We start from the raw sequence: 25,378 nt of genomic DNA, 5'->3' as shown, positions 1-25,378 counted from the left end.
GGTGTTCATTTGACTTTGTTTTTCATGTAAATTGTCGATTAAATAGATAGATTTTTTTACATTGTTTTTAGAATTTATTTCCATTGTCAAAAAATAAAAAATATATATATGAAAAAAAGAACCTGGAAGAATTGGTGGGGGTGATAGAGAGAAATCGAATTTCATAGAAAACTCTCCCAATCAAACAACAAAAAGGTGGAGAGCTCTCAAAAATTTTCCAGTCCCATGGAAAATATTCCATATCAAACATGGCCTAAGTGAAATTCTTTACATTTCCTTTTAAAATTCCAATAGACACGTAGCATTGTTTTAAAATCAGATTCTTGAATTTAGACGAACACATCAACGTACAAGTACACAGCTTTTCCACTTATAAAATGGTGATCGTAAAAATCTTGAAATATTTCACAATCATCCAATGTGAACATCAATGATAATATAAAATCTGATATAGGCCCGGTTAGGGAGTGATTTTCACTTCAAAAAATTGATTTTTTTTTTTATCGTTATTTCACTATTCTAGTCGTAATTTTTAATTTCTTTTCTCACATATGATTCTCACTTTTCTTCTAATAGTCAGAAAATCAATCCTCAAAATTACTACCAAACAGGCTTATAATGTCACGTGTCATTCTATTATTGATAATCAAACAGTTTAAAACACAGTCATTTTTTTACCTAATCGCATATAATTACGTTTAAATCATTATGACAAATTAGCTTTATCCAATATCTAATTAGGATTTTTATAAACTCGATGGAATTCATCATCTGATCCACAAGCAATATAGAACAGAGCACGCAAGGTATTTGAAACAGCAAGATAGAGCTTCTACACGTACTAGAACTACGAGAACCGAGGAAGCAAAATATCTAAAAATTGAAGTCCCGTTTGCTACCATTTTTTTTAAAATATATTTTTTTCTCTTTTCTTTTTAATCAAATATTATTTATTAAAATAATATTACACGTAAATTAAAAAAATTTTCTTATTTTTTAATCACGTACTTTCCATCAAGTTACTATTTTAAAATGTATTTTTCCCTAAAAATGACAATCAAACCCTCTCTGAAATTTAAAAAAAAAAAAAAAAACGCAAATTGAGTGAAAAATGGAAAATAATGCGGAAAACCTGTTGGTGCTACAGTAATGGTACACCTTTCCGCGGCTGGAGAAGATAACCACTCCGACTTCTACATCGCAGAGTACGGCGAGTTCCTTGGCTTTCTTCAGCAGCCCATTACGGCGTTTGGAGAACGTCACTTGCCTAGCGCTTTTATCCTCGATTCGCTTTATCTCCAGCTTCTTCCGGCCCATGACCACAAAACCAAGAAATTAGGTGAATTTTCGAACCCTTGGTCTGTGTCTACATGAATACATGGTTTATATGTATGTATTTAAGGTATCAATCAAAACGAAAGGAGGGAATTAGAATCTCCCCTAAAGTTTTCTACTTTCCATTACCCATAAATTTACATGGCGCCACGCATGGTTAGTGATAGGGATGGAAATGATCCAACTAATGGAGCCCTTCGATTCTTGATCTAGAATCGAACTAAATTTATCGGTTCCTAATTCAGATACTTGTTCGAATATTTATTACATTAATATAAGAAGAACCACTCGATTCGGGTCCGACTTGGTCAGGTCGAGTCGATTTGGTTCTGGAGCTTTGTCCAGCCTTAGCGAGTTACCTTTAGCCTTGAACGGATCAATTTCTTGATTAGGCGATGTGAATTATGCTCCCTTTTTTGGAAAAAAAAAATAAATTCTTGAATAGTATTTGAATCCCATTTCATCTACAGATTTTTCAATAAAATAATACTATATGCAAATTCAAAATTTTTCTTTATTTTTTAACCATATATTTTTTATTAATACACTATTCAATTTATTTATTTTATTTTTTCTAGAAAAAAACAATAATGGGCTCAAACAAGCTATAAACTTTGGAGTTTAAAAGATTTGCACCTCAATTCCCCATCCATTCCCACTAGCACGTCTTGGATTTCTTATTCATAATTTTTGACCCCTCATATTATAGAAGTTTATAACATACATAGAGTTCACATATGTCCCCTATTAATGTTTAACTTCTGTTTTGCCTTGAACATGCTACAAGCCACACACGTAATAGAACCTTTTTAAGGGTCATTTAAGAAAAAAATTTATTAAAAGAGTGTTATTCATCGGCTTTGGTAATAACAACATATGTCGTAATGTGATCACAGTTATGTCGTCAAATGAAGTTGAGAACATTTCATTCATTGAATAATGTGGCAATGATTTCGCTGTCATCTAGATTGCAATTTATCACTACTACTAATGAATATCATTATTATTATTAAAAGTTAACATCCCTTTCTGGCGAGAGTTAAATATTCAAAAGGTGTAGTCCATGTATTAACTTGATCATGAGACAAGTTTGAGGAGTAACGTACTTATGGGCTCATTTTGCATTCATATACAAGTAGAAACAATAGACTGAGGGTGGATAATTTTCTTAAAATCGGTCAGCTCTATTCCTTTACTAAATGAGTTGATTTTGGAATCATGCACTAAGAATCAACTGATTTGGTTCGGGTCCTCGATACTTCTTAAGAATTAAGATTACATTCTATTCTTTTTAATTTTTCTTTCGGGTCCTTGATACTTCTTAAGAATTGAGATTACATTCTATTCTCTTTAATTTTTCTTTCCGCTGGTGCATTTAATCAAGATGTTCTAAATATTTTAACATTAGATCCCAAATTATTTCATGTCGAAAATTTACTTTCCATACGATTCTTTTATTTATTTATTTATAGCAAAACCCTTATGGGTTATCAATATCCAAGTCTAAAATTTTTATAAAATACTTTATAATTCATAGTTTTAAAATCCCAATAGGTAAAAAAAATACATCTTTTGTTCAAATTTTTGTAAGAACTCAAATTTCTCGTAAAAAAATTATACTATAGTAATAAAAAGCATCAGGAGGTAGGAGCCATTTTAATGATTTTATATTGGATTAATTAGTTTTTTTTATATGTATTTTACAAGAATGATAAGTAATTTCATACTCTATTTTCATTATTTTTTCTATGTAAAGATTTGGATCGACCTGCAACCGATTGGTTTGATTCCAGTTCAACTCTATAGTTAATATATAGAGCTAATGATTCCGTTTTTTATGATATTCATGATGCTCAGTTCGATTTGATTTCCTTTAGAGTCTGATCAAATTAGACTGTACCCACTCTTACAAAAGAGTAACTACATTAACAACAAATTATGATACATCTATTACGGACCTATAGACACAAATTTTATATTTTGGGAGATATGATCATCAAAAATATTATTAGTGGAGTCCAAGTTACATCTTTAAATGTTTAGGGACCTCAAATGAAAATTAACCTGGAAAGTTCAGGAGGAGAAACTGTGAGACTTCTCCACGGACAGGTGGACATGTGGTTTTGTAATCAGTCCCACTTTGGCTCTCATTAATTCGATTATAATGGAGGAATAGTCTTTTTTTTTTGGTAAAAGAATGAAAAGTTTTTAATTTACGTGCAATATTATTTTGTTGAAAATTGTGAAAATAGGAGAGAGAAAAATTTAATTTATTGATGAGATATAATGGGGGGCCAAACAGGGGGCTTATACTATGTTGTTTAAGTTTTGATTTAATTCTAGAAGTTCAAATTGTATTTAATTGATTTGTGTATCTTCTACAAAGTGCTTAAATGGTTTCAGTTAAAGATTTGGCATACGTTCAGCAAATTTATGACTGGTTTATAAAGAGGAGGATGGTGCAATACCACGAGTTGCCTTAGGCGGAAGAAGACGCAGTTAGGCTCCTTCAAGTCTATGGTTAAAAATTTTGCTTCTTTAAAATATATAATTTCTATACTTTAATTATATGCCTCATTTTTTACATTCTATAACTTATCATTCGTTCCTCTACTGGAAATTTAATGCCCCTTTTTTTGGGTTATTTGTTGTTTTGTCTTTAATGTCTCAACCAATTGAACCCTAAAACAATTCAACATATAAACATAGTACAAAACAAAAGTTGCCCTCGGGGCATATCCCAGTGGTGCAAAAGATATGAGTGAGGTAGTTTCAACATTTTTGATAGTTGCAATATGAGGGTTCGATTCTTGAGATGTGGAATTGGACTCTTTGTGGGTACTAGTGTACGGGCAAGCTTTTGTTCCTTAACTTGTTGAGGCACATTTCGCGATTTACCTCCCTCACGATGCTCTAGGGACGGGACGGTGGGACCCTCAAGATTATGGTTCAATCTTTTTTTATTTTTTATTTATAGTAACAGAACAAAAGTTTAATCATTCTTTGATTATGGTTGCAGGTATCTTTGAAGAATTTGTATCAATTATACAGCTAAAAAATGAAGCCAAGTTTGGTAAGATCATTTAGGTTGACTAGATGTTTGCCCTCAATGACATAATTTGTCATGTTAATATCACTCGATATTTTCTAGTATTTTTTCCTCAATACAAAGCATTTCAAATTCAGACTCCGCCATCTATGTACTTATGGTAAATCAGTAAACATTGGTTTAATTAATTTTTTTTTGATATGTATGTTGCAAGAATGATAAGTAATTTCATATATGTTGCAAGAATGATAAGTAATTTCATACTCTATTTTCATTATTTTTTCTATGTAAAGATTCGGATCGAACTTTGACGGTTGGTTTGATTCCAGTTCAACTTATAGTTAATATATAGAACTAATGGTTTCCCTTTTTATGATATTCATGATACTTGGTTCGATTTGATTTCCTTTATAGTTTGATCGAATTAGATTGCACCCACTCTTACAAAAGAATAACGACATTAACAACAAATTACGATCCATCTATTAGGGACCCATGGACACAAATTATATATTTTGGGAGATATGATCATCAAAAATATTAAGTGGAGTCCAAGTTACATCTTTAAATGTTTGAGGACCTCAAATGAAAATTAGCCTGGAAAGTTGATGGTCCAATACGGCAATACCACGAGTTACCTTAGTCGTACGTCTTAAAGCATATGGTTAAAAATCTTGCTTCTTTAAAATATATAATTTCTATGTTGTTACATTCAATAACTTATCATCCGTTCCTCTATTGGAAATTTAATACCCATTTCTTTTTATTTTTATTTTTATTTTTTTTGTTATTTGTTGTTTTGTCTTTAATATCTCAACCAATTGAACCCTAGGACAACTCAAAATATAAACGCAGTATAGAACAAAAGTTTAATCATTATCTGATTATGAGTGCAGGTATCTTTGAAGAATTAGCCTCGATTATGCACCTCAAAATGAAGCCATGTTTGGTAAGATCATTTAGGTTGACTAGATGTTTGCCCTCAATGACATAATTTGTCATGTTAATATCACTCGATATTTTGCAGTATTTTTTTCTGAATACACAACATTACAAATTCAGACTTAAGACTTTTCTCATTAATGCTGCCTATGTACTTATGGCAAGTTAGTAAGTATTTGATCTGGAATGGACAAAGTTAATACTCAATCCGTTCCATTTATATAGGTTTGTTTTGTTTTTCACACGAATTAAAAATGGTGAGGTGGCCGAGAGTGGAGAAAAGAGAGAGATGATATGTGAGAGGAGAGAAAAAGAGTTAGTTGAGAGGAGAGAAAAGTCGAAAGTGAATTTCTTTGCAAAGGGAGGTGAGTTGAAAAAGGCAAGGTTGATAAAAGGCCAATGTTATTGTTAGTATACAAAGAGTCCCTCCTCAGCTTCGAGGAGTCTAACACACCCCTCCCTAGTTTTGTTAAGTCTTTGTTGCAGGAATTCGAAGATGTGTTCCCGAAAGATATGCCAAATGGGTTGCCACCAATTCAAGGATCGAGTACTAGACTTCATACCTGAAGCTGTCATTCCAAACTAACCAGCTTACCAAAGCAATCTTGAGGAAACAATGGAGCTTCAGAGGCAAGGTAAGGAGTTGATGAGCAAAGACTATGTGAGGGAGAGCATGAGTCCATGTGCTGTGCTTGTTCTGTTGGTGCCAAAGAAGGATGAGACTTGGAGAATGTGTGTGGACTGCAGAGCTATCAACAACATATCGGTAAAATATCGTCACCCCATACCTAGGTTAGATGATATGTTAGACGAATTGTATGGTGCTTGCATTTTTAGTAAAATTGATCTTAAGAACGAGTATCATCAAATTCGTATATGGGATCATCTTATTCGTATATGGGATCAAATTTGGCGGGCAGCAGCGGCAGTAGCATTTCATTTGATATTGAGGACCCCTTTCCTACAATTTCATTTTTGGGGTCTGATTGCAATTAATGAATGAAAGGGCTTCTCTGCAATTTCTTTATTTGGGAGGTCCTGATTATAAATTCAAGTTTGGGTCAAAATACAATTTCAAAATAATTTTGAATTTATATTTTGGAATGCTTTTAAATTTGATTTTAATGGGTTTGACCTATAAATTTAATTTTGACCCAAATTGAAATTCTATTTAAAATTGACTACCTTTTATATTTTCGTTAAAGTATGATTTTAATTTAAATATTAAATTTGACCCCAAATAGAATTTTATTTTATTTAGGATTATTATCCTATATTAAAATATTAATTCTATTAAAATTAGAGTTTGTCTCTAATTTGTTATTTAATTAAAATTTGATTTTAATTAAATCAATTCACCCTAAAATTTGTTCCAATCAGAGTTGGACTCTAATTTGGTATTTAATTAAAATTTTGATTTTAATTAAATTAATTCGCCCTAAAATCTTGGAATTAGAGTTAGACTCTAATTTTGTTATTTAATTAAAATTTGATTTTAATTAAATTCCACCGCCTTAAATTGTGAAATTAGAGTTTGACTCTAATTTCATTTTTAATTAAAATTTGATTTTAATTAAATAATCCCGCCATATAATTGTTGAATTAGAGTTGGACTCTAATTTGGTATTTAATTCAAATTAGATTTTAATTAAATATGCCGCTAATTAAATAATTGGTTAATATGATTAATTAATTATTTAATTGTTTCGATCATTTTGTCTAAAAGAGTTTAGATGACTTAATTGCTAGAAACTTAAAACTTATTTGCATATAATATTAGATATTATATAGGTATACATTTATGTGACGAATGTATTATTAGTGGACGATTATGGACTCGACCATATGAATGTGTTGAATAGTTAATTTTTATTCTTGTTGTTTTCTGAGTCTGCGAGCTCTTAATTGTTTTGGGCCTTCGAGCCCGTTATTATTGTTATTATTCTGGGCCTGTGAGCTCTTGATCATTTTGGACTTGCGAGTCCATTATTATTATTATTATTGCTGTGGGTCTGCAAGTCCAATTTCATTTTGGTCTGCGTACCAATTAGTAAAGGATACATGTTGCAATTGGACTAATTGAAGAGACAAGAAGAGAAAGAGATCATGGAGATGGTGCATTGATACTATTCAATGCTATACCCCTAAGAATTGACCAACTAATCTTCTTTATGGCTCGGGAAGACAAGATAGTAGAAGTCCATTATCGTCCACACTATTATATTATGTTATATATATATTTATTTGCATGGTGTGTATGTATATATATATAGACACACACACACACACATTTATGATTGCCTTCCATCATTATAGTGAAAAATCAGAGTCCCAAATCGTCTCAACTTGTTGAGTACACTCAAGACTGGTCTATTAGGGATATGTTTAACACTATGAAATATTAGATATTTCTAAATGATGGGTTCGACTTAACTAAAATTTATCTTTTGTTGAGTAAACTTGAGGAGATAAATTTTAGAGGCATGTTAAGCTAACACATAAGATGTTTGAAGACAAAGATTTGTCAACTTAATGATTTGGGAGTTGTATGGTGATAAAATTGATAATTGTATCCACCCAAATGTTATATTAGGGTTTGTTGAGTACACTCAAGGTCTTAATATAATAGATGAGATCCTAACCCACTGGGAGTCAAGCATGGACTCCATAAATTTATGTAAGAGGGTCATAAATTTTAGTTAAACAGTGGGAGCATAATTAATTTAATAAAAGTCTATGTTAAATTAATTGATGCATTTTATATATTATTCTTTTCTTTTTCGTCATATATACTTATTGAATCATGAGTAATTATATATAATTGAATGACATACTAGATGTCAACAACCAAACTAGATTTTCTTAATTGATGCATCAATTTGAGAATTGTTCTCATGCATGAGAAAATTGGTCACGTCCTTGAGTAGCCCTTTCCAGACACACCCGCTGATGACTCGATTAAAGAAGAGGTGGCTACCGAAATAAACGCGGTGATGACAATAGTACTGCAACGTATGTGATACTTGCAACTATGTCACTAAATTACAAAAGCAACTTGAAAGTATAGATGTTAACATATAATTCTTCATTACAAAGAGTTGTATGATAATAATCATGTGTAGAAGGATATGAGACTTCCAAACAACTATATCGGTGCAAAATGACTGAGTAATCTTCAATCGATGCTTATACACTGAAGATGATTGACGTTGAGAAATATCTCAATTGAGTTTAATCATAAACCATGAATTAAGTAGTGACTTGGTTCTGCAATCTTTGTTAGAAAAAGCTATTCACAACTGATTATGAATTTAACGTGAATAAGTTCGAATGCACAATTATTGAGTTGCTTAATATGCTTTGGACTGTTATACTCAATAACAAAGTTAGACGTGGGCAAGCCATTGATTCCTCTAATGGTATTAGGAGGAAGTCTAAAGGGATTATGGTAAAGCACCTAATATGGTAAAGACAATCTAAGTGAAGGACAATACCAAATCTAATGACCCTTGGTTTCATTATAGAATGAAAGGTCATTGGAAGGAATATTACATGGCTTACGTCTACTTCACGAGTTTCTTAAGTATTTGATATCAGATGTAGATCTCATACAAATATGGAGAAACTAAATAGAAGTAGACCACTGCGAAAGGGAGAAGTTGACCTATACGTTGGAAATGAGCAAAGGTTGCTGCATTGCCTGTAGGAATATACTTCTTGCCATTGCCTTTTGATTTAGTATTGGAATTAGAGAAATGTCGCTTTATACCCACTATAGCTGGAATATTAAAATGAATTTCATGTTCGGATATGAACTATTTTAATGTTAAGGACAATTGTTGTTCTTGTTTATCTTGATAAAGATCCTACTGGCTATGGTAAATTATAAAACGACGTTTATATTCTTTAATACTAAGGATTCTATAATGAGTATAGAAATTATAAGACATAAATGCGATAATCTAATTATTACTGAAATCTGGCATGACAGACTTTGTCGTATAGATGAAAAGTAATTCCAAAGTTACCTAGAAATGTATATTTGTGATTAATTGATTTTGATAAGTACAAATTATGCATGTCTGGCACAATGACCAAATCTTCTTTTACTTGAAACGAAGAAAGGTCAGTATAATTACTGATCTAATGCATAATGATGCATATGGGCTCGTGTCAATTAATGTCAGATAATGCTTCTCTTATTTCATCAATGATCATGTATATTTAATGAAAACTCAAACATGAAACTCTTGAAAAGTTCAAGGGATTCAAACTAGAAGTAGAAAAACAAATAGGTAAAGATACCCTCACATTAAGATTCGATCAAGCGAGAGTATCTTAAAGATAAAATCTAGATTATCTAAGAGAGAATGAGATTCTCTTGTAGTGTACTCCTTCATATACACTGCAGTAAGGTGTTGTATCTAAAAGGAGGAATCGTTAATTATTAGATATAATGCGATTAATAACAAGCCATGCAAATCTCCCAAAATTGTTTTGGAGTCATGCATTGATTGCAGTGTGCAACATACTAAATCATGTCCCATCTAAATTGGTTAACAGAACTCCATACGAGTTATGGAAAGATAATAGTCCCAATTTATCTTATGTGAAAGCTTGGGGCTATGATTCTTATTTGAAGCGCCTTGAATCGGATAAGTTTGACACTAAATCTGATAAATACGTATTTGTGGGGATATTCAAAGCAGATGTTTGAATATTAATTCTATTATCGTGAAAAAAGTCTTCGTCTCACGACATATCGTCTTCTTAGAGAAAATGTTTACTCTAGGAGAGGACAGTGAGAGTAAAGTAGAATTTGAAAGAGTTCAAGAGTCCACAGATATAGTTAACCAAGTAGGTAAATCCGAGTTTTATCCCATATCTGATATGGGACATACTTTGGATGAGGAAGTAAAGACTCCTGAGGACATGACAACTCTATATGAATCCAGTAGGATCATTCGACCTTCAAGAAGGTGCGAATCCATGATCATTAATCAGGCATTAGTGATCCAGGATAATGAACTTGCTAGTTGCAATAAAATAAAGTCAAGTGTTGACTTAAAAGAGACAGCAAGAGGCCATGAAACTCGATATAAACTCGGCGTATGTGAACAAGATTTGGACCATGGTCGAGCCTCCTGATGGAATAAAACCCAAAAGGTTTTGTAAATAGTTTACAAGGCAAAGGTTGATGTGGATGTGAATATCCATATATACAAAGCAAGGCTAGAAGCAAAAGTTTAATAGTTGACCTTGGTGAAACCTTTCTCCTGTGGCCTTGCTGAAGTCCATTTGAGTTTTATTTGCAACAGTTGCATATCGTAACTAAAGGTCAAGAAAAGTCTCTATGGAGCTGAAATCTTCGATTTGATGGAAAAAGTCAAAGTGTTTGGTTTTATTAAATTTGAAAACGAATTGTGTGTTTACAAGAAGATAGTGGGAGCATTGTCGTATTCCTAATATTATAGAAAACGACATCCCTATGTTTCAATCGTTGAAATAATGGTTGTTAAATGAATTATTCATGAACGATATGAGGTAAGCAACTTGATGTATAGAGGTAGATCTAGAAGATTGTTTAACTCATCCCAATTTACATGGATGAAATCTTGAGAAGATTTCATATGGAAAAACTGGTTTACTCTTTAACTGTTTGTTGGAAAGGTTCCAAACGTGAAGCAACCGTTGATTTAATAATAGAAACCTAATACATGATTACTTCATAAGTAGCAAAGAGTTGCAATCTGGATCATGATGTTCATAAATGAACTTGGAGTAGTTCCTGATATTGTTGATCACATGCCATTGTATTGTGATAACAATAGAGCCATTGCGAAAGCGAAGGAACTAAGATCTCATCAATGATCCAAATATGTATTAAGGCGGTATAATCTCGTCAGAGAAATAATACATAGAAATGACGTAAAGAGAAGAACAAATTTCCACATTTAACAATATTGCAGATCCACTGACAAAGAGTTGTCGTAGCATAAATATGATCGTCATGTAGACTTATGATATTGGATATATAAGTGATAGGATCTAGTGCAAGTGGGAGTTTGTAAGTATTATGCCCTAGGTCCAATCAACTTTGGACATAAATACTTTTGATATATAATTAATGCAATTTAATGACAGATTTATTATTTAATTAATAGACAATTAAATAAAGAATAGAGTCCATAAATTCAAGTTTTCGTAATTTGTTAATCACAAGGAGTTGTGATTGTGAGATACAAATTACATCTGATTGAATCTTAAATCGTCCGTGATCGTAAGTAATAACGAGATACGGATATCGTTATTACGGATAGACCACGTGTGGCATTTTTTACTTGTGAAGTGAATAGCTGATCTCACAAGCTAAAGTGTGGTGACACTTAAATAAACACGTGGATGTTTTGTTATAGAACAAAATATTGGAGACCTCTGAGAGATTTCACATGGATAACTATCGAGTGTCAGTGGTTAATCCTCTAACATTCGGTAATGGAATTGGTCCTTTGACTTGAGGTCGTCATGGTACCTTATATGAGGACAGTCATACTTTGGCGGTGTTGGATGTTGCTCTGCAAATGGCTGCTAATAGGACATCGTTCGGGTACGTCAAGAATTGTATGAAGATTGTGATTGATCAATAAAGGATTTGTCACTCTTAAATAGTAGGAGATTATGATCTGCGTTTCATTTAATTAAGTCGATGATGAAATCCTTGGCCAAGGTGTACTCACAAGTCAAAAATGAGTTTTCGACTTATATTGACTTAATAGTAGAGTGAAAGATATGATCGATGATCGAGATTGACACACTTCAATATCTCGTAATTGATCGGATCATATTGACGAGAGGATTATAGTTTCACGGTAAACGAACGAGTTTGATTTTGTCACACCACATGGCATTTCCCGTCACATGTATTGCCTTGACACATTGCTAAATGTCAATCTGGGATAGTGAGTGTGAATTGACGATAAATTAAAAGGGTGTTTTAATTTATCAATTTTGATTAGATCAAAATAATATTTCCCGTCGTTAGGCATCGTGATCGAGAGTTTGATGGGTCACACACAAAAAAGAATTAGAAGATTGCAAATTATCAATTAATTAATTTAACAATCGTTGGATAAATTAATTAATTGGTTTGGTTATTTATAGGCCCGAATTAATTAATTCACGGATAGAATTTAATTAAATGGATTAATTAAATATTGGACCGGACCAGACCAGGCTTGTTGAGTTTATATAAATACATAGTTAGGGTTTGAGGTTCACATAGTTTTCATTATTCTTGCTGGCACAAAAGAGAAAACCCTGGTAGCTGCAATCTTATTCTTTGTGTGGATCACCGTTGGAGGCTGGACAATTGGACAGTTGTGGATGGCGAATCAAGATTGTTGGAACGAAAAGAAAAGTAAAATATTTGCAGAATTTTTCAAAGGTATAATTTTTATCACGATTTCTATCTAAACACAAAGAGATCCTCGGTGGGAATCGAAATAATTTTAATTTTTCGCTGTACATGTATAAGTATATTCCCAACAATGACCACTACTAACTTTGAACTTGGGGTATTTAAAGGAAAAGAGGATTTTCCAAACAAAAGATGAATACAACAAAAGATTTCTAAAGTTATAGAGGGGGGATTATCGTAACTTAGGATTAGAAAAATGAGGTTGATGAGTTGGCCTACATTCTATTATTTTATGCTTGTCATATCAAGTTCTTAAAAAGGTGAGAAAATTAGATTCCACTAAGTTGCTTTGGAAAAAAAATTGAAGGAACTATATTTGATTTAAGTCCCTTCCAAACAACTTTTTCTACTTAAAGATATTTTTTAGTTTTAAGATTGACTCCTCTAAGGAGTTAGAGGACAATTTAGATGCCGTCAACAAACTGGTTCAAGAATCACTAATATTGGAGAGAAGGCAACTGAGGAGTATAAGGTTGTTATGCTTCTATATGACATTCTTGAGAAGTATAGAGAGGTTAAAAATGCCATAAAATATGGTCGAGATATTTTGACTCCTGAGATTGTCATAAACTCCTTAAGGAGTAAGGAAATGGAACTGGAAAAAATAAAAAATAAAAAAAACCAAGCGCAATAACTTAGAAACTTTGTTTGTTAAGGGCGAATAAAAAAAAAACAAAATGGGGATCGTAATAATCAGAATAACTGGAATAATAATAACAAGAAGAAAGATAAGGAAATGTCTAGATCCAAATCTAAATCAAGAAATAAGAAATGCTATGAGTGTGGAAAGACTAGACATTTTATGAAAGATTATTTTAATAAGAAAAATAAACAAAAGCATAAGATGATAGATGAGGAAAATGTAGTTAAGCTTGTTGATTCTATACTGTAGATGTGTACCTTGTTATTGAGCCTCTGACTTATCTAAACTCGGCAAATTATGATGATAATAAAGATTAGGTGCAAGAATGGATCTTTAATTCATGCTGTACTTTTCATATGACATCTGAGAAACAATGGCTTGAAAATTTAAGAAATTCGATGGTGGGAAAGTAGTGATGAACAATAATGTAGCTTGCAAGGATGACAGAATAGGTAATGTGACTCTAAAATTTGAAAATTGATACATTTACACCCTAGAGAAAGTTAGGTATGTGCCTAAACTTAATAGAAATTATTTCTATGGTGGATTTAGATGACTTAGGGTTGTATGGTAAAATTGAGGATGGTATGGTGAAAGTGAAAAATTGGTCACTTTTCATCTTCAAGGAAGTAAAAAGAAACGGGATTTATGTCACAAGGCTGAGACTGTATTTGATCACATTGTTGAAGCCTTTAGTGCTGAACCTGATTCCACCTAAGTGAGATGGGTCTTAACATTTTACATAAACAGGAAGTTGCTAGAAAAGACTTTAAGTGATACAAGGTTTTAGGTAGAGTTATGATCTCAAAGAATGTTGTTGATCAAAATCAGTTGAATCTTGAAGCTGATCAGCCTCCTTTTCAAGCTAAGATAGGGAGACAAGCTGATCAAGGGCAAAGTGATTGTGAATGTAGTAGTAGTCAATGTATTCACCTAGGAGACTATAAGTCGACTATCTATTAACCATGCATAGGGCTAGGAGAAATATAAGGGAGCCCTCAAGATGTAATGATTACATTTCTTTTTCTATTTTGTTCTGTCAAGATCTTGCTTATAGAGAACCAACGTCCTATAGGGAAGCTGTTAGTTGTAACTAGTTTAGCAAGTGGGAATCTTCTATGAGAGAGAAAATGGAGTCTCTGACTAAGAATAAAACTTGGATTCTTGTTCTTAGGCTAGATGGTAAATCCTTAGTAGATTGTAAGTGAATCTATAAGGTTAAGGAAATGAGTACAGATAAGGAACCATTAACATTCAAGACTAGATTAACTGCTAAGGAGTTCACTCAAAAGCAAAGTGTCGATTGCGATGAAAATTTTTCACATGTGAAATATACTGCGATTAGAATTTTGCTTGCATTAATTGCACATAATGATTGAGAGGTTGAACAAATTGACATAAAAACTATATTTTTGCATGGTGACTCGGATAAAATCATTTACATGTTTCCACCTGAGGGTTTATAGATAAATCTAAATTTGATTTTGTTTGCTTGCTGAAAAAATCACTTTATGGTTTAAAAAGTCTTCGAGGGTTTATAAATAAATGTAAATTTGATTTTGTTTTCTTGTTGAAAAAATTACTTTATGGTTTAAAAAGAAAGTCTCCAAGGCAATGATATAAAAGTTTCGTTAATTTTGTTATTACTGCTGGCTTTACTAGATATGCATATGATTGCTGCCTTTATTTTAAAAGAGGTATAGATAAGTGCATGGCTGTTTATTTGTTACTCTATATTGATGAAATGCTCTTAATTGATCCACACTTACAACAAATAAATGAAATAAATGGTGCTGAATTTGAAATGAAATACCTAGGTCATTCTAGGAGAGTATTTGGCAAGGATATTATTAGAAACACAGTTGATTTTGAAACTGTCTGCATATATTGAAAAAGTTTTATTAAAATCTTCAGCGAATGCATGAGTCAAAATCTGCCATTAGCTAGTCATTTTAAATTGTATAAACAACAGTATCCAATTGATGAAATCGATATCAGGTATATGAAAAGAATACCCTATGCTAATACTGTGGGTTCGATCATGTACACAATGGTGTGTGCCATACATGATGTTTTTCATGCAATCAGCACTTTAAGTAAGTTTATGGCTAATCTTGGACCTGAACACTGGGAAGCTCTTAACTGGCTTCCTAGATATCTCAAAGGAATCACATAATTAGGACTAATGTTTAATACCTATAATGAGGGAGTAATATTAAAGACTTTTGTTAATGTTGATTTTGCTTGTGATCAAGATGATAGAAAATCTGCTACAGCTTACATGTTTTACTTTGTGTGGTATTTGTATGAGTTACAAATCTCAATTATAGCTAATAGTTGCTCTGTCTACTACAGAAGAGGAATATATTGCAGCCACATAGGCTAAGAAAGAAGCTTTATTGCATAAAGGTATGTTAACTGAAATAAATATGATTCTAAACCTGTAGTTATCTATTCTAATAGTCAAAGTGCTATACATCTGTGTAAGAATTCAGTTTTTCATGAAATAATTAAACATATAGATTTTAATTTGCATTTTATTAGAGATATTATCTCAAAATATCTTATAATTCTTGAAATGATTCCTACACAATTTAATCCATCAGACATGAGAATCAAGGTACCTCTATCCAAGTTCAAGTCATGTGTGACTGTATTAATTATCGATATTGGTCAATGTTTGTTTTGCAGGTACTGTTGTTTTGTGTTAGTTGGATGACTACTATGTGGTACATGTCCATTGGCATCAAAGTTGAGATTTGTTGGAATGTGATGCCAAACTACTCTACTTAAACAATTTCCCAGTAACTTGGTTGGTTGGTTGGTTGGCCAAAAACCCTGATCCATTACATTGAAAACGTGTTTGGAGAAAGGAGCGTTTGTTGCAACTCAACACTTCTGCTTTCTAATTTATTAGAAGCCCTTGATAGTTGGATCGAGATTGAGATCAATCGCCATTTGAGATGGTTTCCAAATTCTTGCGTCTTTCTCTTTTCGTGTTCTTCTTCCAAACCTCTGGCTGGAAGTTAATTCTTTTGATTTTCTTTGTAAATATAAACACTGTGTGTGTTTGTATAAAGAGAAATGGGGTGATTAATAGTGGCTTTCTTAAATTGATAAGTGAGTGATTTATGATTAGGATTCGATTTAAGGTTTTGTGTGGCCAAATAGAAGGGTACAATTGAGTCTGAGCCCTTTGATCCTTTTTCCCCCAATATTTCCTTGATGCTTTTGGAGGGATATCACCGATCAAGTGGAAGGAACTGTATTCGCTGCAATATTCTGAATTACTTTAATTTTTTGTTGCTCTTAGTTCAAAGTTTTATGTAACAAATAAAGACTTTTGCAATAAATTGAGGATGTTATGCTAAATGAACAACATAAAATGACGAGAGATTAATTGTATTGTGGACCAAGCCATTTCTCAAGGTATCCTTTCGTATATCCCAAAACGACCTTGCTAAGATTAGGAAACAATTGACAATAACGTTGAGAGTGGGGTTATTGTTCAATCGAAATCTCCATATGGGTTTCAATCTTATATCTAGCTTTATTCCGAATGCACTGTGACGATCGAGCTGTTAATAGGACCACTACGAATAATAAATATATTCTTTTTACTCGCGGTAGACTACAATTGATTCACCACCACTGATTAATTTGTGATTCTGATGTTGACAAGTATCGATCAAGGGAAGTGACGAGGCAAAGATTATAGTGGTTACTATATCCTATTTTATTCAACAATCTCCTCCAAGCAAAGTTCAATTTATTTCTAAACATCACTATGAATATCCATATTCTCAATTCAAATACTTAGAAATGCATTAATTTATAGAATCGCATATTAAGGTTGCATGATTCATGAATAATTATTCCTTATATTTATTGAACTTATAATAAAATGTCAATTGAGTTATTAAACTTTTTTATTTGGATTAAGCTGCACAGCTTAATATTATTAAAATGAACCAAATGTATGCGATGATGGTATATGGATATAGAGTGAAGGATTTGCAAATCTTTAAAGATTTGGCAAAAGAAGAATCTTCAAATAAATAAAATTCTCCAATCCGATGCCCCGCCCAAATCGTAGTTGATATCGAGTATTATTTTGTATTGCATATGAAAAGTGTACATCAGGTCCTAAGAAAATGATTCTACGTTAGTATAGTGCAAAGATTTTTCGAGCAATAGATATGTCTCTATATAAGTGCGTGGTCCCTAATTCTAGTGGAAAAAGGAGAAAAGATGGATGAAATTTGTTTTCGCATTATTTTTTATCCTTGGTAAAAAATAAATAAATTTTAAAATGTTTTGTCCTCCCTACTTTTTCTTTCTATGTGATGTAGGACATATTGGGTATATTGAAAAAAGTACTAGTAGAAATAGAACATCTTAATTCTGAATTGGGCCTGTAAGACCATTTTGGTTTTTTTTGTTTTTATTTTTTGTTTTTTGCAAGTCTAGCTTGTTTAGATTTTGTTTTCATTACTTTTAGTTGTTTCAAACTACGTTTCTATATGTAAAGCCTTATAAATAAGGGGTTAGTTCGTTTTTTTTTTTCCATTATTATTCATTGATAAAATTCATGAAGCTTATTTTCTCTTTAATTTGATGGATTCCAAATTTCGTAATATCAAGGTTTTCGCTTGAATTCTTTTCTTTCATTGCGTCACTGTGGAAATCGCAACCAACCTCATATGTAGTCATAGAGGCTGGGTCCAGTTGGTATCTGAAATACAATAAATAAGTCACATAATGTGTCACATTCTTTAGTTGGAAGGATAAACGAAGAATCTGATTCACTCGGGTGTGCTAAGAAATTCGAGAATACCCAATTCGTAGAGTAGGTTCACGATGGATATCACACTGAGTCTGAGGAATTGGGTTACACTGGAGACTTATCTGGTTCCCTTCCATCGACTGCAGAACTTGCAAAAAATTTTCGAAGTTATCCATAAATAAAAAATTTCATTCAATTACATATGAGTAATGTTATTTATAGTCGCTCACTGTGGTAATCGCCTTACATGACATTTTACTTGACGATTTGTGATTTGATATATCAATGTGATAGTTTTATCTTACCTCATATATCAAATCACTAATCGTGATATATTTATCACGTAAAGTAACAGTGATAGTGAGTGACTGTAAATAACATTATTCATTATATAGTTAACTACCAATTTAATGAGGCTGAAACTATCTATCAGTTTGTAGTCATGGTCCTCCAAATTTTATTTTGAGTGTACACTTGTCTTTGTTAAACAAAAACTGTCAATTTTTACCGTCAGGTAGCCTGGGCGGACACAATGAAGGCCTAGTACAGGCAAATGTCTGTACTGAACCTTGGACCACCTTCAGTCCAGGTTAAAAAGAAATGGAATGGGCCAAAGAATTGGCTCAATCGTATAACATAGTTTTATTAACTACAAACCCCTCCATTGATTTATCCCACCCAAACGGCACCCGAAAAGTGAAACCCCCCAATTTTCACCAAACAAAATTCGAGGAGCAGGCTTTGTCATGAGTAAACTCTCTAGTTTTTTCTAATATTAGTTTTCTAATTTTCGTATGAAATTCGAAAAAATTTATGGGTTTTCATAATGGATTCTGGACATTATGCTCCATTTCGAGAGGTGTGAGAGGGTTAGAGAAATGAATTGAGAGCTCTGGTGTGTCATTTCTGAAGAAATTTTGAATAAATAAAGATAATGAATTTATATTTACTTCTTGTCAGAAGGCAGAGCCCTCTTGATTTTGCTAGGCAAAATCATGAAACTGAAGCGGTGAATAAGAGCCTGTTTGGGAGTGATTTTGAGAATTGATTTTTTGACCGTTAGAAGAAAAGTGGGGTCTACCTGTGAGAGAAAAAGTCAAATATGACGGCTGGAATAGTAAAATAACGGTAAAAAAATCAATTTTTTGGGTGAAAAATCGGGCCCAAACAGCACCTAAGTCTGTTTTTATGTATCACACTATTGAGAATTTTTCTTTTTAATACCTGTTTTGATTTTGATTTGAATTAGTCTACATCCCGAGACATGAAATTATATATGTAGAATGTGTACATTATAAGGTATTTTATTTTTAATTATGTTACATAAATAGGGTCAGTGTTAGGGTTCAAAAAATAGTGAGACATGTGACAGTATTTCATTGGATAGTTAGAAAAAAACCCATACAGGTGACGCAACACCTGTCAAAACTCAAAAGTCCCTGTCAACTACCCTGTGTAAGCAACACTATTGTTTCATTTTTTGTATAATGTTTGTATCATAATATTGCTGTTATTATTATTATTTTTTACCTTTTATAATATTGCTCGCACTGAATTTTTTTTTTGGGGTTTTCCCCACTTAACCGCCGTTATGTGGGGTTAAAAAATAAGGAAAAATTTTTGGTTCATGTGAATAATTTTTTTATAAGAATATGTTGTTAAAAATGAGTATGAAAAAAAAAGAATAAGAAAGAACGGTTGTCAAACAAGAGCTTATATGTGAGTTATTTTCATTTATTTTCTCCTCCAGGAAACAAGGTGCTTCTCACATGCAGAGCTGGCCCTGAGATTTTGGATGTCCTGTGCGAAATTTTAGAATGGTGTTCCCTTCAAGTAATTAAAACATATAGTAAAAAAAATATTTCAATGATATTATTTCATTGCAAAAATATAATATTTTAATTTTTTTTTTTAACATACACAAACAAGAAAAACATAAATAAAGCTCAAAAGCATCTCTCGAACTTCATTAAAATTCACGTGTCATCAAGAAAGAGCCATACAAGCCACTAATCTTTTCTTGCAATTCCATATAAGCAAATTTTGAAAAAAAAAAATATAAATCAAGTCAAGTGTAAAGCTTGAAATGCTACAAATCATGTAAAAATATTTTTTCTCGCATTTTTAAAAGCAAATTCACTAATTAAAATTTTTGTAATCAATATTTTTCTAGAATGTTTTGCTCAATAGATATCAAAGCTAATCCATTCAATCGTTCTTGTAACACGGTTGATCACAAATAAGATTTTAATAACTTCAATTTTGAAAAATTTCTTTCAACAGATGCAACAATAACGGGAATTAAATCAATATTGATTCTTCAAAAACCCGTGTATCACCAATCAATGAAAAGAGAGTTAGAGGGTTGTAAAAATTCAATGAATCAATTTCATTAGTAGATTTCACTTATCAAATTAGTAATTATAAATTATGAACAGTGAACCTATTTTCACAATTAGTTGATTTCACTTAACAGTAAATCTCTTCACAGTTAATTGATTTCATTTATTAAATTAGTAATTATAAATTACGAACGATGAATCCATCTTCAGAACGTTGAAAAAAATATTTAAAAAGGATTTATATTTTCTTGAATATTCAAGAAATTATTAAAGAAAAAATATGTTAGGGAAACAAAAACTCACTTGTAAGTGTTCAACTTTTCCGGAGGAAAATTATATCGTGCTTTCTCAATCCTTAGTCCCCACATTCAGACAAAGCGAATTCAAATTTTAACAAGTTCTTGCAAAAAGAATTCAAACAAGTGAAATCACAGAATAAGATTGACGAAAAGATAATGAAGAAAAGATAACAGGTAATTCAGATTTTCAGCGAGAGTTTAGTGAAAAATATGAATCATCAATCGTTGCTTAAAGAAAAGAGAGAATTTTTTGGAGCCAGATTAAAGATGATTGGAAAAAAAGACGATTTCTTAAAAAAAAAGGTAGGTTTCTATCTTTTCTGCTTCAATTATCTTTGAGGCAATTGGGTTTCTATCTTCTCTACCTCAATTATCTTTGAGTCAATTGGAAAAGATGGTTGATTTCTTTAATTCTTCTCTCCAAAAAGGCGATTGGAGGCGGTTGTTCAATTTTTTTATGAGAATAGAGTATGAAAACAAAAAGAATAAGAAAGAACGGTTGTCAAACAAGAACTTATATGTGGGTTATTTTCATTTATTTTCTCCTCGAGGAAACAAGGTGCTTCTCACATGACTAAATCAATGGCATAAACGGAAAGAAATGGATTGGACGAGAAAATAACCCTCTAATTAATAATCATGTGCAGAAAGTGCTATTTGACGAAATAATTGACGATTCCATTTAATGAAGAGCAATGTGTATTGAAGGTGAAAGAGGACACAAAAATAAGTACCTGTTGTTCCAGACTCTTGTTTGCTTCATTAAGTGCATGCTCGCCATAAATATAAACCAAATTATCAATGAAAATAATGTAAAATTTAGCCATTTGGATTATTACCAAGGTCAAGAACTTGTCATATCTTTCTTTGAAGATCTGCATCGGTGTCCAGCATTGCCTGAGTCTACAAATTGAGAATACCAACATATATATTCTATATACGACAATCCTCACGTAGAAATCGTATTTGATATAACTATGAAGTATCTAGTACTTGTTGAATTGTAGTTAACCGTTCATCCAAAATTTAAATAGTTATGAAAGAACATATCCGACATGATCTAATCTGTCTAAGTGACACATCGAGTTGCTTCTCGAGTGATTCAAGCTCCTTGCTATTCGAAGGACGAAGATCTTCACCCTAAAGGTTCGTGCCATTAAGTTCACCATTCTGAAAACATGATTAATTAGCTGCGTAGTTAGGTTAACTTTTCTAATTGTATTCCATTCAACTTACAATAATAAGTAAATAATTAAGGCTAATATGATAGTAATTGATATCTAACGAGCCAAAAAGCTTGTGTGAACGCATCAGTGCCTCATAATGTGCCTTAAGCTTTAAGTACTTCTGCTGACTACTCAGTTCCTACAAAAAATGTGATAAGTACTTGCAACGGTGATTAAATTCTACAGAAAATAAAGCACAGGGAGACATAAGTACAAGATTTTATATAGATGGCAGAAGCACGCTCTCTACTGCTATGAGTTAAGAAGATGGAAAACGGGCCATAATATCTTGGAGCCAACTTCTCATTTGGTAGGGCCGCTAAGGTGTTTCAGGTATAGGGCTGTATTTTGAGGTAAACCAAATCGCCTACCTGGAAGTGGACATCTCTTCTGCCTGTATCTGCAGTTCTTTTCATTTGCCTTTGAGCCCGTGATAATTGAACCTTTAATTCCTCTAAAACCTGGTCCCTTTCTATTGTTACTGTTCTACCATGTATACTGGGGTAGATCCCTTTCAAACCTCGGCAGCAGTGGCGGCTCACGCCCATACAGGATTCGGAGTGGAGTCCTTTTAGCCGTCGTTTCATAAGAAGCGTTTTACCATAACTCAGCCCATGATAACCAACTCAACCACACTTTCGGTTTCAACGATGCAAAACAACGTAAATAAGTCTCTATCGTGCAGTTAACCACCTCCGATTGGCCTTCGGATTGGAGGTGGTAAGCAGTGCTACGACACAATTTAGTACCTTGTAGACGAAAAATTTCTTCTCAAAATCTGCACATAAAAATTGTCTCAATCAGACACAATTGAGCGAGGCATTCCTTGGAGACAATTATCTGTTTTTTTTTTTTTTTTAAAGAACCTGCTACTGTAGTAGCTGAAAAATGTATGCTTCGATGCTACAAAGTGCACGTATTTGTTCAACTGATCAACTACCACAAAAATGGTGTCCACGGTTTCCAATTTGGGCAAGCCCTCAATGAAATCTATAATGAAAACCCGGTAAACTGGCTGTGTTTTGACCTCACGTGCATATTTATGAAATGTTAATAATTTTCGTTGGCACAAAATGAAGGTTAGAGTAAAATCTGCAAAAAAAAAATGAAAATGTTAGTAACCGTTGTTACAATTTTCCCTAAGTAGAATTAGATTTAACTTTACTTAAGAAAACTGTTAATGTTTTTGAAATAATGGTTTTCATTATAAATGAATATTGTCAATTGAGCGATTATTTGAATTGTAATGGGTAAGTGTAGGTGGAGTCCAAGTTCTACTGCTTTTCCATATTCTAGTTTTTCTCCAAAAATATGATTCACATTTTAGTTTAATTTTAAGTAGTTTTTAGCTAAAATCAAAATTCACTCATATAATCTGATATAATTCAGTTAATGATAGAAATAATTGAGTTTTGAACTACATATGGACTTTATCAGATGATGTTATGATTATTTATGCTCTAATATTAGCTTCAAAAACCAGTCCATCTACTCAAAAACTGTAATCTTAATTTGATGAACAGCTGAAGGGTCCCACCTGAATCGATGGTCTCTGATCAATGGGAGACTAAGAAATTTTGATGGAAATTTATGGTTACTCAATGATGAATCAAATGGGTCCAATTTTCTGAGTTTTTTTACCTAAACAATCAGACTTTTTGCAACTTAGCTATTATGAAATATGGCTTCATTCCTTTTAGGATATTGGAAAATTCATTTTAAAGTAAGTTTCCACTAATGAGTATTTTAGAAATCCACCCCCCGGCCCCAACCCCAACCCCACCCAAGAGCGATTAATCTTGTCAAGATGAATTTTTTTACTAGTGATAATAAGTCTCTTTAAACTCGTGCTAAAGGTTGTGTTTGATAGGAGAAAGAAAAGTAACACATTGATTAATAACAATTCAATGGATTTCTTTTCCTTTTCTTTTTTTTTTTTTTGGGTAAAAATGTGTCAAAATTTATTCGACTACTCAGAATTAGAAAATGTGGCATATGAAAGTATTCATGTCCAAACCAGACTAGGCCCAATGTGTGTTACTTCCAAGCACGACCTAATTTACACCTCTACTTATTGAATATGGTCTTTATCATGGTTTGAAGATTATAGAAATATGGATAACACGTAACGAGATAGTTCCTTTGAGGGATGAACCAAGAAATCAAAGAACTTAATTAGAAAATATATAAGAAAACACAAATTAATGTTACCTTACTTTTACCAAATTGATGGTCACACACAGAGAGAGAGAGAGAGAGAGAGAGAGAGAGAGAGAGAGAGAGAGAGAGTAGTAATACCATTTCTGACTTCCACAAACCAATTACGACCGTGCTACTTGTACAATGTTGCCTTACAATGTGAGCTGTCAAGGGCAAAAAAGGAAAAACAGCAAAGTCAAATAAATAACTTTATTTATTTGTTGTATGAAAACACTTTACTCTTACGCTATAGGAGAAGAAAAAGCCCTCTCTCTAATTCATACACTTTAACTCTTATGCTACAGGAAAAGAAAAAGCCCTCTCTCTAATTTCTCCCTAATTGTGGTGAACGACTGCTATTCTTTTCAAATCGTTGGAGGTATGCCGTCGCGGGTGCACGCATCACCTTCGGCTTTCTCATCGCATACAAAGCTAGAAAATTGATACCGTCTCCACAAAAGTCCAACTACCGCGAACTTGTCTCCTTAGATTTGAAGTATCAATTCGACGAAAATATTAAGGAAAGTGGCTTGACAGGAAGGTACGTGGTTTAAACAACTTTAAGGTGCCGTTTGATGTACTACACGCTAGCATTCGAGGTATGTTGTTCTTGTTGAAGAATATCTGGGTCAGTTAAAATTTTGGAAAATTTTCCTGTCTTTGGATGATTTTGGGGTTTGGGCTTTTATAATATCTATGTTTTTTCATACAAGTGGTTCTTGAAGAATTGCTTGGTTTTCGAATTTTCATGCATGGAGAAGTATATTCTTTGTGTCGGCTATTGTATAAATTTTGTTGTTAGCGTGATGAGTGCATGTGTTGGATTGTTAATTTTATTCTTTTATCCCAAAATATCTATAGCTAAGACTTGATTAATGTTCCAAAGTGTATAAATTTTTTAGTTTTGTTCAAACTGGTTCTGGGCTTGAAAATCTTCATAGCTGAGACTTGATTAATGTTCCAAAGTGTATAAATTTTTTACTTTTGTTCAAATCGGTTTTGGGCTTGAAAAACTTCATATGTAAATCCTAATGCCCCATATATAAATCTCAAATAACTGGAGGCATGAACTAACTTGTT

The 25,378-nt window shown here is 32.5% G+C and overlaps 2 protein-coding genes across 5 annotated transcripts in view; one reads left to right on the top strand and one right to left on the bottom strand.

Moving 5' to 3' along the window:
* LOC111398838 (MADS-box transcription factor 7-like) overlaps positions 1 to 1,591 on the bottom strand; it is a 14,816-nt gene extending 13,225 nt beyond the window's left edge. Inside the window, exon 1 of the mRNA XM_023025955.1 lies at positions 1,133 to 1,591. Coding sequence (XP_022881723.1) covers positions 1,133 to 1,317 — 185 coding nt within the window. The 5' untranslated portion in view covers positions 1,318 to 1,591. The remainder of the gene's footprint in view (positions 1 to 1,132) is intronic.
* LOC111398839 lies at positions 1,210 to 16,772 on the top strand. Of its 4 annotated transcripts, XM_023025960.1 has the most exons (6): positions 1,210 to 1,339; positions 3,739 to 3,855; positions 4,355 to 4,408; positions 5,281 to 6,092; positions 15,802 to 15,855; positions 16,138 to 16,772. In XM_023025960.1, the coding sequence occupies exons 4-6, from the start codon at positions 5,943 to 5,945 to the stop codon at positions 16,237 to 16,239; spliced, it is 306 nt and encodes a 101-aa protein (XP_022881728.1). In that variant the 5' UTR covers positions 1,210 to 1,339; positions 3,739 to 3,855; positions 4,355 to 4,408; positions 5,281 to 5,942; the 3' UTR covers positions 16,240 to 16,772. The 4 variants fall into 4 exon arrangements, with proteins under 4 accessions (XP_022881728.1, XP_022881724.1, XP_022881726.1 ...); XM_023025956.1 differs by having other exon boundaries at positions 4,355 to 6,092; XM_023025958.1 differs by lacking the exon at positions 3,739 to 3,855 and having other exon boundaries at positions 1,253 to 1,339.
* The last annotated feature ends 8,606 nt before the right edge of the window (positions 16,773 to 25,378 follow it).

Source organism: Olea europaea, chromosome 8 (assembly GCF_002742605.1).
Source record: "Olea europaea var. sylvestris chromosome 8, O_europaea_v1, whole genome shotgun sequence".
NCBI classification, from domain to species: Eukaryota; Viridiplantae; Streptophyta; class Magnoliopsida; order Lamiales; family Oleaceae; genus Olea; species Olea europaea.
This window is presented reverse-complemented; position numbering and strand designations above follow the sequence as displayed.